At 45.1% G+C, this 12,787-nt stretch overlaps 1 protein-coding gene across 1 annotated transcript in view; it reads left to right on the forward strand.

Annotated features, from left to right (window-relative positions):
- FBXW4 (F-box and WD repeat domain containing 4) overlaps positions 1–12,787 on the forward strand; it is a 62,572-nt gene that overhangs the window by 8,877 nt on the left and 40,908 nt on the right. The window contains exons 2-5 of the mRNA XM_086752230.1: positions 2,401–2,496; positions 5,250–5,435; positions 6,588–6,720; positions 9,221–9,315. Of these exons, the coding sequence (XP_086608356.1) occupies positions 2,401–2,496; positions 5,250–5,435; positions 6,588–6,720; positions 9,221–9,315 (510 nt within the window). The remainder of the gene's footprint in view (positions 1–2,400; positions 2,497–5,249; positions 5,436–6,587; positions 6,721–9,220; positions 9,316–12,787) is intronic.

Here is a 12,787-nt window from a genome sequence, read left to right on the forward strand (position 1 = left end):
AGACAAAACAAACAAGACCTCTCTGCCCCAAAACCCACCAGATCTCCCCTAGATAGTCGTCCCTACTAAGCCTTCACCTCTTCCACACAGGAACTGTTGATTTGCGTGAAAGAACGAAGTGTCTGTTACAGGAGTAACTGCAATAGTGAACTGGTACTGTGGGCCAAGCCAATGTGTAACTTTTCTGAAATTCCTCTTTCGTCAGCAGGAGGATCAAGGCCTGCCCCCAGCTAGTAAAGTGACCTGTGGTGTAAGATGGTGGTTGCTTTTTTGACCTTGGATTCACGTTTTTCAGAGCCGTGGAAATTACATCTAGTCTTAGTGGGGTTTGTGCCTTGAGCTCAGGATGTCTGGTTGGGCCAGTACGCGTTGAGAGGGGGTTGTGGCGTGAGTGCATTTTCCATCACTGTACAAGCTGGTGACTTAAAATCTGTACGTGGGGAGAACTTAACTGAGGATTGGGTGTGGGAAGGAGAAGTGTTTTGAAGTAATGAATGGAATTGGATGTAGGCGGACAGCCTGAACTCTGTCTGGGAGAGTAATAAGCAATGAGGAGGCTGCTGGACCTGACCTGACTTTTCAGTGCTGTACATTCCTCATCTCAGATGCTATCTGGCCCCATGAGCTCCTGCAAGTGCTCTCTTTAAAAATGGAATTCCTCTTCTTGCAGCCTATACTAATTCTATAATTTTATTATTATTATATATTTTTAAAAACAAATTAGGAGAAATAAAGAGCTTGTAGCTTCCTAAATTCAGTTTTATGTGGTATGGCTCTACTGATCATGGACTTATAGCTGCAAAGCTTTCTAGGGGAGGAAAAGCTTTTCTGTGTGTTGTTTCTGTTTTTGTTTAAAATGGGTCACATGCCCAGGAATGCAGTCAAATTATAATGGTGACTAAGTGCCGGAAAGCATAGAAAAGGGGAGGGAAGGGTGAGCAGACAAAAAAGGAGCCTGAGGCTATGGAAGGAAGGCTGGGAAAATGAGAATCTGGCCAAGCCCCAGGGCCAGGTTAAAGATTCCTACACCCATTAACAACTACAGGAGATGTTTATTTACAGGGAGCTAATCTTTGTTTTAAAAATGACTGAGTACCCAAAAATCCCACTTTTGGGAAGTGGATTGGGGGCAAGGTAGAGATTGGAGGAGAGAACTGGTTCTCATTGGGCACCAGTCCCTGTCTCAAGGATCCTTCTTTCATCCTGTGCATCTGGGAACATTGACTGTTGAGAAATATCTGCAAGGGGGATAAACTCTTGTATTCTAGTAAGTGGTTCCCAACCTCTAGTTATAAAGGATAACTTCAAGAGTTTCTTCTTGTTTGTAGTTTTCTGATCTTTTCTACCTAAGCAGCTCTACCAAGGATATTGAATAATTAAGATTACATGATGAGAAAGATGGGAGCTAAAGCTGCCTTCCCCCCACCTTCTTTAATCAACTGTGGATCATGAAAACAAAACAGATGTTGAACAGCTGCTTGAACTGGATGTGTTGATGTAGACTCTAAAGGGACCTTGGTCCCAGGTCTCTTGTGGTACCTCCCTTTTGCCACCTCTTGAGCTGTGTTGATATTTGCTTGTCTCAGCTCACCCCAATAACTTTGATTTGTATCCCAGCAACTGCTGATGAACTACAATCTGTCTTTTAATAACTTTGACTCTGAGTAGGGAATTTTCCAGTGATGTGGTGGAATTCTCTACCCTTTGGTGAGCTGCTGCAAAAGATAATCTGTATTAGGATGTGTGTGCATTGGGTGGTTATACAGATAAATTTGTTTTATTTTTAAAATAATATTTTTAAAATATTGTAATTTTTTTTTGTTTTAGTTTGAACATATCTTGTTTTCTAATTATTGTATCTGATCATGTGAGTGTCAGGCAGATGAGAATCTGGAGCAGTTTCTTTACTAGTCTTCTGGCTAGACACACTCTTTTGGCTTCTAGTTTCAGTGTTCTCCTGACTAATGTTTCCTCTATCTGTTCTTGTATGATGTTGTCCTTATCTTAACTAGCTTTCTTTAGTCTCTATTAGAAGTGTGGTGTCCTTTTTCTCTGGTTGTTCTGGTAGTTTCTTTCAGTGTCATCTTGTTTTGATTACATTTTGTCTGAACCTGTGTTGGATTCAGTATACTGGATCAGATCTTGATCAGATTTAAGGCTTGTACACTAGTGATCATCAGGGATGGCTTTCTTTGATAAGCACCCACTCTGCTCAGTGTTCCTTCCTTGTCAGCTCTCCCAAGTGTGCTTGCTCTATGTGGCTCGGGCACCATCAATGTTTGCCAGTTCATCATTTGTAGAACCAGAGTTAAAGCACACCTGTGACCAGCTTGAGTGTCTTTGTTGTCCATATAGCATCAGTCCTGGCTGCTAATCTCATCTCTCTCTTTTTGTCTGCAGAGCGGCTGGCATTCCAGTGAAGGAGAGGGTGAAAGTATCTCAGAACTGGAGGCACGGACGCTGCAGGAGGGAGACGGTCCTGAAATGGAAATGCAAGCAAGTGGCTCTTTTCTCTTCTGCTTGTTCTGTATCAGCTGCTGCAGGGCCTTGGGTTTGCATCTGTGCCCTGAAAGGAGGTGTTTCCTGCTCCTTGTGATCCATGGGATCTTACAAGTGATGTCACTGGCCTATTTTGGATGTTACTGGCTAGCTGGATGTGGGGTAACTGGAGTTGCTGTCTTGCCCTAGAGATCCACTCTGAGAGTCGAGAGCTCCTTTCTTAGTAAGAGCTTGAATTTGGTATTGTTCTGATCTGTGTGGTTCTAACTGGATCTGGCAATCATTACCATAGACTTCAAACTGTTATGTTCCTCTCTGTTCCTGTATACCATGAGCAATATTCTGTCCTGCTCTCACAGTGAGCATACCTTGAACCCAGACATAGACTTATGTGTCCTCTCAAACTGCTTGGTTTGTCTCTCCTGCTTTATCCTGGCCCCTGATTTGGATATACAAATCTAAAATGTTAATTGCCATTCTTTTTATGCTTCTTCATTCTCCTACCTTATGCTTCCCTCCTTCACTGAAAAAAAAATGCATATCTAACGTTAATGAGAGGAAATTATTGCTTAATTCTTGCTTGCAAAGGTGCACTGAGCTTTCAAAGCAAAGCATAAGATGGATCTCTTATCTGAACAGCACATCTCAATTTTTTGCTTTGACATCATCAGACAGAAGGAGAAATGAGAAAGACCATGGTTTGTTAGATGCTGAAGAACAGGGACCTGCCACTGAGCTTTCATGCCTCTTTGTGCTGTGTAGATTGAAGCAATGGATAATGTGCCACTGCTTCTCTAAAGTCCTGGGAACAGCTGTAATGAGCAGAATGGGTTTTGGTGCAAGTTGTATACCTGCCTTTGAAGTGCTTGCAACCATCTGTGAAGACAGGCTCTGTGGATGTTAGAGATCATTACTAAACCAGCTTCCCAAGTGAAAAGGCAAGGACTGATTTAATGAGGCCACCATCCAGACGGTATCCTCTAATTTTCATTTATCCTGCTTCAAATCTGTTACTTCTCCTTATGAAAAAGCCATAGAAAAAGGTAAAAAACTAAACTGCAGCAGGAGGAAAGCCACAGAAACTGGCTGTAGTCTAGGTAAGCTGGATATTCACTTGCTTAGAGGACTGCGTAGGAGTGGAGGAAAGAAGGGGAAATCAGTCTGCTTAAAACCAAAGCTGCAGCTCTAAAGATGCCTCTTATTTTTTTCCATGCATATGATCAAGTCCCAAATGAACGTTACAACCTACGCTCCACTGCTTTGTCCATGTGACTAAAAGCCTGTTATCGGAGATGAATGCAGGCAAGCAGGAACCTTCTATCTAATAAGCAATCTTGTCCTCTTGCTTGTTTCTGGTCCCTCATTGTGATGTTATGAGGCGCAGCTCTGCATAATGGCTATGCTGACACAGAAAATCATTACCTCTGAGGATGAATGATCTGCAAAAAAGAGGGAGATGGGTTTTTTTATGAGAAGCCACCCCTGCTTTCAGCACAGTTTGTTCCTGAATAGTTTGAAAACTGAAAGGCTGCTCTATGGAAAGACTCTGGTTTTGCTCAATGTTTGCACTCAGCAATGACTAGAAAGTGAAAACCGTTTCATGCATCCATACGCCGTAGAATAGGAGCCCAACGTCTCTTTGTATCTGGCCCTGCCATATCCAGAAGGCCTATTTGCTGATTCTCTGGTGGCCACACAAAAGCAAGATCTTGAGCAAAGAGCTCACTAAGTGTGCATTGTAGCCTGTTCTATTTTCTGTATTTTGGTTTTGTTTCAAGAATAAATAAACTTATTGTGATGACAGGCTTGATTCAGATATTGCTTGAGTGTCTCCTCCTCTTCTTGGTCTCCCAGGAAGTGAAACGTACTTTCCACTCCAATCTCCAAAATACTTTGGAGCATCTCCTTTAGCAGTCCACTGCTCTTGGCCTGGGACTTGTCTATAGGAAGCTGCCACTGTCCTGTAGATAGCAGGGGGCAGATACAGTGTATAGGTTCTTCTGAAAGGTAGACAACAGAAATCAAGAGAGGTTGCTCTGCAATTGCTTTTGGCTCAGCAGCAGAAGAGGTGTGAATGTAGAAAAATACCTTCCCTACATGATGAGCACAAAGTTCTTGAATAGCCTCTAGCTTACCCTGCTGCTTTAGGTATTAGCATATAGAGAGCGCAGGAGGTGGAGGACTTTGTAGGAAGACCTACACTATTTGATGTGACCTGCTTCCCTGCTCAGACACCGGTGAGACAGTGGCAGCTTTGTGGGTATCTGCAGATAATGTGTGGGATCAAGACTTGCTGCTTGCACCAAGAGCCGCATATTGAAGGCTCTGTTAGAAATGCTTGGCATAGCTCACAAATGCCTGGTAGTCTAGTTTCTTAAAAAGTACAGGGCTCATGAGGAGGGGTCAGGGAGCCTTAAGTATTTCCTATCTAAACTCACTAGACTCTTGTCCATCTTCTCTTTCAGAGATTCCATGCTTCCTTCTCAGCTCTTGGCTAGAAAAATGCCAGCAATGTGATCCGCTTTCTGTGTTGCTGGAGAAGCTTCACTTGTTAGCCATGCTACTGTATTAAGCTCTGCTTTTGTGCATGACCAGCAGCTCCAACTTCACTGTTTTCTTGAGTGGGCACTTGCTTTTGTTGATATGTTTACATATGGAATCTTTTTAAAATTATTTTTGTGTGCGAGGTTTTTTGTTTTGTTTTCTCCTCCCCACCCCTGCACCCCACCCAACCTGCTGTTTGTTTGCAGTTTGATGCCCTGGATGGAGCTGGATGGCGAGTATCTCTACCTGTCTCAAGCGGAGAACATCCAGGCCTACCGGCTCTGTCCAGACGGTGCAGGTTTGCAGCGTCACCCTCAAGCTATTTTCTCTGGCCACCAGGAGGATGTGTGTCGCTTTGTGCTTGTCAACTCCCACATCGTCAGCGGAGGGGGGTAAGTTGGGTGAATGAAGGAGTGCGGCAGTGAAGGTGGAAAGGTTTGGTCTAACTCCAGCCCAGAGTAGAGGGTTCTTGCTACATAGTGTCCTCGTGCTTGGCTGTGTTCAACTGCTGCGGCTTCCTTTCTTATTATGTGGTTCTGTCCTGTCAAGCTTCTACTAGAGCAGTGGAGGAGCATGCTGTTGACTTTATAAAGTGTTCTTTTCTCTTTTGAACTTGTGTAGATATCCACAGGGCTGTTGAATCAGCATTGACTGATCACACAATCCTGACTGATACGCAGTTTTCATTTCTTTCCCTGTTAGAGTTATGGTAGCTAGACTGTGTTCTGATATTCAGAACTATTGGTTAACTGGGGCCACAGTGGTGCATAAGGCTTTCTAGAGACAAGTATATGTTTATTAGACCAACTGATATAATTGTGGAGAGGAGGAATACTGCCAAGCATTCCAGCACATGCACACTTCTGCAATTAATTTTGCATTTGACTGGCCTTTTTCAATTACAGCAGATGACAGTACTGTTATTTATAAAGTTTTAGCTATTAATATGCACAGCACTTAAGCACAGAAGTAGGAGAGGCAAGCATGGCTGAATATCTTGAGACTCTCCCCTGTGAACTGTAGCCCGAAACTCAGGTGAAAATGAAGGAATGCATTTAAAATTCCAGTAACTGTGTTGGATGAAAAAGTCTAAATATCTTTGTAGTTAATTCAAAGCACAAGACCCAGCATGGCTGCTCTGGAATGAATGGAAAGCTGAGGCTTGGACATGAGTGAGAATGACCTCTACACTTGTTCCCTTACTCCAGCCAGTCAGCATCCCGCCAGGATTCTGGCAAACTTGAAGCAGTAGGAGAAGGAATGACTGCTCTGCTAGTTTCTGCAGCTTGGCACAAACTGAAGGGTGGAAAGATAGCTAGGAAGATTTTCATGTGTGGCAGATCAGGCTTTGGCTGGCCAGATGTGGGATTGCAAGAGAACAGGTGATGTGTGAAGAGTGAAGTGTTAATGATGATGCATGAATTTCAGCTCCCGTGAGAGATCAGTCCTGGTCTTTTTGTGGCACTCCTAAGCACTAATGGAAGGTGCACGTCCAAGGGAGATACAGCTGATACAGACTCCCTGCCTGGGGATTTGCTTTTCAGAGATGGAAGTATTGTCCTTCACAAGATCCATGGTTCCTACAGCGTCAAGTTCTCTGCGCATGAACAGGAGGTGAACTGTGTGGACTTCCAAGGTGGCCTCATTGTCAGCGGCTCCCGGGACAGAACAGCAAAGGTGAGCAGTGATGTTCCAGCAGCTGCAGGTGCTGCTGCAGAGGTGACCTCAGAGGTCTTGTGCCATGAGTGTTTTAAGTGTCAGCAGAACTGTTAGCCCTGTCTTGTGTGCCTGCAGAAGTGCTGGCTGTCTTGGCGTATGCTTATGTTTCTGAAAAGATGCTTGCTGTGCCAAGCTTTTAAGAAAGAGATCTGGCAGTGCTTTACGACATCAGCTGCTGCTTTAAACTAGGAAGTACAGAAGGCAGCAGCTGATATTTTGCTTCTTTCGCTGTACATCTGTCTAACACTGTAGTGATGATCCATGCCAGTTAGTCTGATATTTGCTGTATGTATCTCAAGCACATCCTTGCTTTGTGACAGTGTTGCTTCACATGCTCTGTTGTACGTTCCATCTCTTTAAGGGATAGTATGATATGTTTTCCAAGTCTGTGAGGTGGTGGTTTGTTTTTGTGGTTTGTAGGTTTTGGGTGGTGTGGTGTGGGGTTTTTTTTTTTTCTTTTGGGAGGGGAGGATCTGTTATGGTTCTTGGTTTGCAAACCAGGATTGAAGTTAGACTATTAATACTGTTAGGTCCCATTTTTCTCTTCCAGTTGGCATCACTGAATCCTGTCATTTAATTTTTGACTACTTCTTTTAGAGCCAGGAACTTGTTGATTTTTGTCCTCCTGGTTCTGGTTGGTGGTGCTCTCTTCCTACCTGGAGAGTTGTTCTCCTGAGCTGTAACCAGCTGTTTCAGTAGTTTAGGAAACTGTTTCACCCTTGTCCTGCTAGCATGGTGCTGCATCTTCATAACCTGTCACATCTTCACAACCCCTTGTTTCGTTATTGGAAGTGGTTGCTGTGTGTAAAGTTTTGGCTGTTGCTCAGGGTAGGCTGGTGGATACTCTTGGTCCCTGGTACATAGCACAGGGCTTTAATGGAGGTAAGAGGAAAAACTGCTATTTCTGTTTTGCAAGAGGGGAAGTTGGGGCAAAGAAAGACTTAAATATCTCTTTCCAGGTTTTACAGGAAGTGTGTGGTAATTGGTAACTATCTGACAGTCTGCTGAGCAGCCTGACCCTGTCCGTTCTTGTTGGTCCCTTTGTGGGGGTGATTTTACCCAGGAGTACACCCATAAGTAGAGCGGTGTTCACATGCAAAGGGCTCTGTTGGGGATGCTGCTTTCCTCTTGGGAGCAAGGCATTGATACTGCTTTGTCTCACACTTAAGCAGGGCTGCTCCTCTCTGTTCTGTGGAGCCTCTTTGCTGGGAGAGTGCCTTCTTCCTCCTTCCCTGGCAGCTGGAGGACAGACCTCTGCGACCTTGAGAACAAATTCCTGAAGGCTAGAGGGGAATTTAAGGCTGTTTTTCTTGGAGCTAGTGTGAGATCTTGCCCACCCAGTGATCCCCACAGCATAGGCTCTAGGGATGTTCACCGCTTATTTTTTATCATCTCTTTTGTAGCCTGCCTTGTTTGCACGAATGAGACTCTTGGAGAGTGGAAGGGAATCCCTACCAGCCTTTTAAAGGGGCTCTAAGTGTCTAAGCTATTGAGGGCTCTGCGGAGTGTTGATTAGGACTAAGCCCTGAAGAGCTGCTAATGTACATTCCTGTGTGATAGGCACCAGATAGTGTGCTCTAAGCAATATTTTTAACCTGTAGGAGATAGGGATGCCTTAAAAGAGTTAAGCTTTTCTGCTGCTTTTGCTGACACTAGGTGCTAAATTCCCTGCTGACAAGAATAGCCTGCAATCCTGGGCATTATCAACAAACAAACAAATAGGGCACTCCCAGCTTTGAAGTCTTGAAGTGAAACATTGGGGGTGGGTTACAGAGAACTGGAGAGCTGGAGTTCTGTGGGCCAAGAATGAAGGCAAGATGGAGAAAATGAGGGCCAGAAGCAGAGGCCTCAGCAAGAATCTGAGGGGCTTTATTTAGGACCCAGAAACAAAGCAGTGTGTGTGGTGAACTGGTGGAAGGGGATGTGGATGTATACACTGATGGGGAGGGAAGACATTCTCTCACATCGTCAGTGCGCAAGGTGGGCCTGTTTGAAAATAGCCTGGGGTACACTTAAGAAACTTGGTTGAAAATGGGTGAGTTTATAAGAAATGTTTTACAGGATAGTGGATGATAATAGAAATGGGAATTTTTCAGGAAAGGTATAAAGACTCCCCACACTGTTCAAGCGAACAGCAGAGATTTGAACAAATCCCACTTCTTGTTCATTTAACTACCGAAGGTGAGAAGCCTCTGTGGTGACTGCTGCCCTAGAGAGTATGGGTGTGCTTGCTGTTGCCAGTGGGATGGAAGGTCATACTCATAAGATGAATCTTTGTGTAAATGTCAGTGATTGAAGGCTCTGCTTCTCAAAAGTAAATAATGGGAATTCAGGGAGAGGATCTCAGGGAAGGTGAGCGTGGCAGTTTTGACAGCTCTTCCAGCGCAACATCAGCAGCGTGCATCCTACTTTCTGCGCTTTCTGGGTGATGTGGCATAACGTACATCTCTCTCTTTAGGTTTGGTCCCTGTCCGCGGGCAGAGCTGGGCAGTGTCTACATACAGTGCAGACAGAGGATCGAGTGTGGTCCATTGCTATCAGCCCATTATTAAGGTAACTGAGATCTCTTTATTCCCAATTTCCAGTAGAGAGAAGTAAAGGACTTGGATAAGCTGTGTGTCCACAAATCTCTCTGAGGCACCAGTGTGACACTTCAGGGACTTGATTTGGGTGGAGGCTGATCAGGTGCTTGTGCCTGCAGCAGGAGCTCAGAGAAGAGCGTGTGGTCTTTGTTCCCCCTAACAGCTGAGTGATCTGCTCATAAAGAGGCTGTGAAAATGGCTCTGCATTCCTGTTATAGTTGCAGGTGGGACCTGTTTGTTCTTACTTGCAGAGTGAACTCTCTGACTTGCTAATTAGAAGCAATGAGCAGGATTCTCTTGAGGTTTTCAGTACTGAAAAGATGCCAACTTCTGTTCTCATTCTCTGGCAGAAGAGATGCCAAGCAAAAAGGTCCTTGCTTGGGAACTGTGTGCAGTGGTTAGAGCTTGATTTTCTTTGAGCATGCTGAACGGGGAAAGATGGAAGTGTAGTTCAGGGATGAGGTTTTCCAGCCTCTATTGCCTGTAGCCCTGTGCTTCTAGTGTGGGCGTAATGCTACAACTACAATTTCATCTTGAGAGGCGAGGGCAGTACCTACGCCAGTGTCTTCCAGGGTGTTTTTCAAAGTGCTGCTGCTCTTGAGGAAGTGAAAATCTGAGAAACTTAAACTCTCACTGTTAAAATTTTACACCAGCGGTGATCTGTCTCTGGTTCACTGTTAAGCTGGGTTGGTTTTTTTCGCATGCAAGAGACTCTTCTTCAGCATTCCTCAAGGGAGGGAAGAAGAAGAGCTATTGTTGCTGCCCACGTGATGTCTGCAACTATGAATTTTAGGCTTGGAAATACTTCCCATAACTGCTGTCTTCATTAAATTTCCAAGCTTGTTTTGCCAGCAGCAGAAACTTAGTGGTATGGAGCTAATGGCATTATCAGGGAAATGACCCTCGAGGCTTGCTATGATTTTGCTGTTCACTTGTCCCATTACTCTGAGTGTTTGAGACAGATAGTGTTTTTAAAGAAGTACCGTGTGTGTTAATGCTCCAGCAACATGGTAAATAGAAGCCCTTTGCTGTCTTCTGTGCTGCAAGGGCTGCTTTTTGGGCAGATAGGCTCTGGCTCTCGCACCATGGCTGGTTAGAGCCCAGTGGCGTGCTGCTTCCTGCTCCTAAGTGATGACCTACTGAGGTGGCCTCTTGTCAGGACAGTGTTCCTCTCCCTGGTGCGCACGCTTGTGCACACCCTCTGTCACAATATTTACCCACTGTCTCCCCACCACCCTTTCCTCCCTGCAGGGTGATAAATGGGAGGTGGTGGAACAGCTACCCCATGAACAAGTGGGCTTAAATTGTGCACACTTTTTTTTTTTTTATGAGACTGGACTGTACCAGCCTCCCCCACTAGCCTACCCTACTCCCCCTCCACCCCCTTACTCCTCTGTATTTTTTTTTGGGGGGGGGGGGGGTGTGGAGAATTAGAGCCAATTAGCCACGTCATTAATTCTTCAATTTGACGGCTGATATAGCAGGGCCTGAAACACGCTGCTGACCTCGTATAATGGGAACCCTGCTCCTTAACTTATTGACGATGGGAGAAGTTAATTAAAATTCCACAGAGAGAAGGTGTCGGCTAACCTATAAACCTGTCGCTTCTCAGAACAAATCGCAGCCATCCTAGAAGAGAGAGAGGATCAGAGCAGGAGGGCATGTGGTGGGGGAGGGCCAGGGCAAGGGGCAGGGGAGATGAATTTTTCACTAATAGGTTTTATTGCATGCTATCTAATGAGGGTGAGTATCAAAGATAATATCTGGTTTCTAGTGAGGTCTGCTTTGGGGAGCTCTGTAGTTTCTGTTTTATTTGCAAGAGCCCATATTTCACCCATAGGCATTACCTATGCACTTGTGTGTGAAGCTTTTCCTCTCTTGCAGCCCCCATCCTTCTTGCCAGAGCTTGGATGCATTTGTTCCTCAGTGAGGCTGAACGTGGCCTATAACCTCCACTTCCTCCTAAACACTTGATGTGCCCACCTGTTTCTCCCTTCTCACCTGTACTGATGTAAACTGAGAGCTCCTCCACAAGAACAGATAGTTCTGCTGGTGTAGAACTGCTGTAGAATCAAGCTCCAACCACCTAAGTATTTTGGCCCATTGTTGCTGAGAACCCACCAGCTCTCTCTACTGTGGATACATAGAGCTCAGGAACAGCTCAAAGCAGTTGTGCAGGTGGTGTGGGAGCAGGGAGGACTCCTCTAGCTCTAAGGCATTTGAAGGTGCTTTGGAGAGGCTGTTTCCTGGCCTGAAGGTTTGCCAGGACTAAGACTTTCTAGAGTAGTCAGGGTTATATTCTTACTGAAGCTCATCTGTTGATGGGCAGGACTGAAACTTTTCTTCTTGCTTTTCAGTGCTGTTTCCCTCTGCGTGATTCTTCCTTAGAAAGTATCTCATGCGCTCCTGACTCACATCTTGGTTTTCTACTGTGTCTGCTGTAGTCCTGCTCTGCTGGACTGCTGCTCTAATAGGAAGTGCCTCTATCCCAAACTAAACATCAGGGACTTGTGCTCTTAAAGTGCAGCTCCTCTGCCTTCAGGCATCTTTCTTGGGTATTCTGCTTTGATGTGTTGTTGGTCTGCAGTTTCCCTGTGGCACTACAGAGATCCTCCTGCACATGTGCTGAGCTAGGGAGGAAGCTTCCTTGCTCTTTGTGTAGTGATGCCAGGCTGGATGCTTGGAGGGTCTGCAAACAGAATGATGCCTGTAAGGGAGATTAAGTAGTGTAAAAGGGTACTAAGAGTACTAGATCTTCTCTTTTTACTGTGCGGGGAAGAACTGTGCTTAGTCCTTTGTATAATCTTTTCAGCTGTGGAAGTGCCTTCACATCTGTGTGAGTTATTGGGACTTCATTGCTTTGGCAATCCCTAACGGTTCCTTGCAGGACAGTGGGGATGGGGAGAGTGTTGTGGTTCTTCTGGGATTTCAGCAAGTCGTCTGCATAGCTGTGCTGGTTGGTGTGCTTGGGATCATAGGTCCCACATTGCCTGTTACGTCAGGGACTAGAGAGGAGTCTGAGAGTATCCTTAAAATAAGATGCCTCAGGTTGCTCTGACAGCTGTTTGAATTGGTCTCCAAAGCTGTCCTCCTCCATGGATTAGTAAAAGAGTACTTAAAGAGGTTGTGTACCCTAAACTGTGTTTCTTAGCTGCTTGTAATCCTCTTCCCCCCAAGTTCATTTGCCTTTTGAACTCTGCATCGTGCAGATGTTAAACTTTCATTTACTGGTGCTTACTGCAGTGACTTATGTGCGCTCAGGGACCAGGGCCAGCCTGAGTGCAGTGGACCAATTCAAATGTGCAAAGTGAGGCAAACCCAGGGGTTTCTAGTGGAATAGTGGCACCTTCATGCTTTGTGATTCCCTGAGGTGGTAGTTGCCAGGGAAGAGAAGTGACCACTGTACACTGTTTAATTTGAGGGGTAGGTTTATGGAGAAAATG

Source organism: Chlamydotis macqueenii, chromosome 7, assembly GCF_036417535.1.
Source record: "Chlamydotis macqueenii isolate bChlMac1 chromosome 7, bChlMac1.mat, whole genome shotgun sequence".
Classification (NCBI taxonomy): Eukaryota; Metazoa; Chordata; class Aves; order Otidiformes; family Otididae; genus Chlamydotis; species Chlamydotis macqueenii.